Raw genomic sequence first — 1,217 nt, forward strand, 5'->3', positions numbered from 1 at the left:
TCCTGGCGCCTCCCGATCGCCGGCTGCGGCGCGGCGCTGCTTCGTCCAGGAGGCGGCGGCCGGGCTGGCTGTGTGGCTTGTGGATTTTTAAAAATTTGGCTCCGAGGAGGACCATTTCCTCTCGACATGCATCTCTCCGGATAGACTGAACATCCCTCGGTCCGTCCCCCGCCCCGCGCGGTCAGAGGCAGGCGCTGGGTGTGCGAAGAGGATCCGGGTTGAAATCTGCGCCCCTGGTTCTCGTCCCCGCCCCGTCCCACCGCCTCCTGCCCCTCCCGGAGTCGAAATTTCCTGGGGATTATGTTTCGGAAAGGTAGGTAAGCGCCGGGCGCCGCGCCCGCTTCCCTGCAGCCCGGACCCGGAGAGCCAGCGAGGCGGCGAGGCAGCTCCTGCGGCTTGCAGCGGAGCCGACAGCCCATCTCCTCTTCTGGAGGTGCCGCTGGTGGTGGTGGTGGTGGGGAGACTTGTTCCAAACACGGACGTCCCCCATCTCTCCCCCCCTCCCTGTTTTCCGTTAGGAACCCGGCGAGGAAATACATGCACTCGCTGAGAATCGCCCGCGCCAGGGCGCAACGCCACCAGGTGTAGGGAGTGTGTGGCGTGGGGCGAGAGGGGACCCAGGACTCCCCGTGGCTCGGAGCGCCCGGCCGTAGGCTCTTCATTCCTGCCCTCGGGGCAGAGGGAGTGATCCGGCCCCCACTCCCCGCCCCGACCATGGTAGTGTTCAATGGCCTTCTTAAGATCAAAATCTGCGAGGCCGTGAGCTTGAAGCCCACAGCCTGGTCGCTGCGCCATGCGGTGGGACCCAGGCCGCAGACTTTTCTTCTCGACCCCTACATCGCCCTCAACGTGGACGACTCGCGCATCGGCCAAACGGCCACCAAGCAGAAGACCAACAGTCCGGCCTGGCACGACGAGTTCGTCACCGATGTGTGCAACGGACGCAAGATCGAGCTGGCCGTCTTTCACGATGCCCCCATCGGCTACGACGACTTCGTGGCCAATTGCACTATCCAGTTCGAGGAGCTGCTGCAGAACGGGAGCCGCCACTTCGAGGACTGGGTGAGTTCGGCGCCTCCTGGTCCGGGAACCCAGATGTGGGGTCTCGGAGAAAGACTTGCTGGCCTTCGTATTGGTCCTGGGGCTCGGAGACTACTGGGTGTGTGTGTGTGTGTGTGTGTGTGTGTGTGTGTGTGTGTGTGTGTGTGTGTGTATTT

General features: G+C 63.8%; 1 protein-coding gene across 1 annotated transcript in view; it reads left to right on the forward strand.

The window, feature by feature from the left end:
• Nucleotides 1-254: 254 nt before the first annotated feature.
• Nucleotides 255-1,217, forward strand: part of LOC103604470 (protein kinase C epsilon type-like) — a 2,041-nt gene continuing 1,078 nt past the window's right edge. The window contains exons 1-2 of the mRNA XM_008589027.1: nucleotides 255-313; nucleotides 519-1,062. Coding sequence (XP_008587249.1) covers nucleotides 715-1,062 — 348 coding nt within the window. The 5' untranslated portion in view covers nucleotides 255-313; nucleotides 519-714. The remainder of the gene's footprint in view (nucleotides 314-518; nucleotides 1,063-1,217) is intronic.

Source organism: Galeopterus variegatus, unplaced genomic scaffold (assembly GCF_000696425.1).
Source record: "Galeopterus variegatus unplaced genomic scaffold, G_variegatus-3.0.2 Scaffold5162, whole genome shotgun sequence".
NCBI classification, from domain to species: Eukaryota; Metazoa; Chordata; class Mammalia; order Dermoptera; family Cynocephalidae; genus Galeopterus; species Galeopterus variegatus.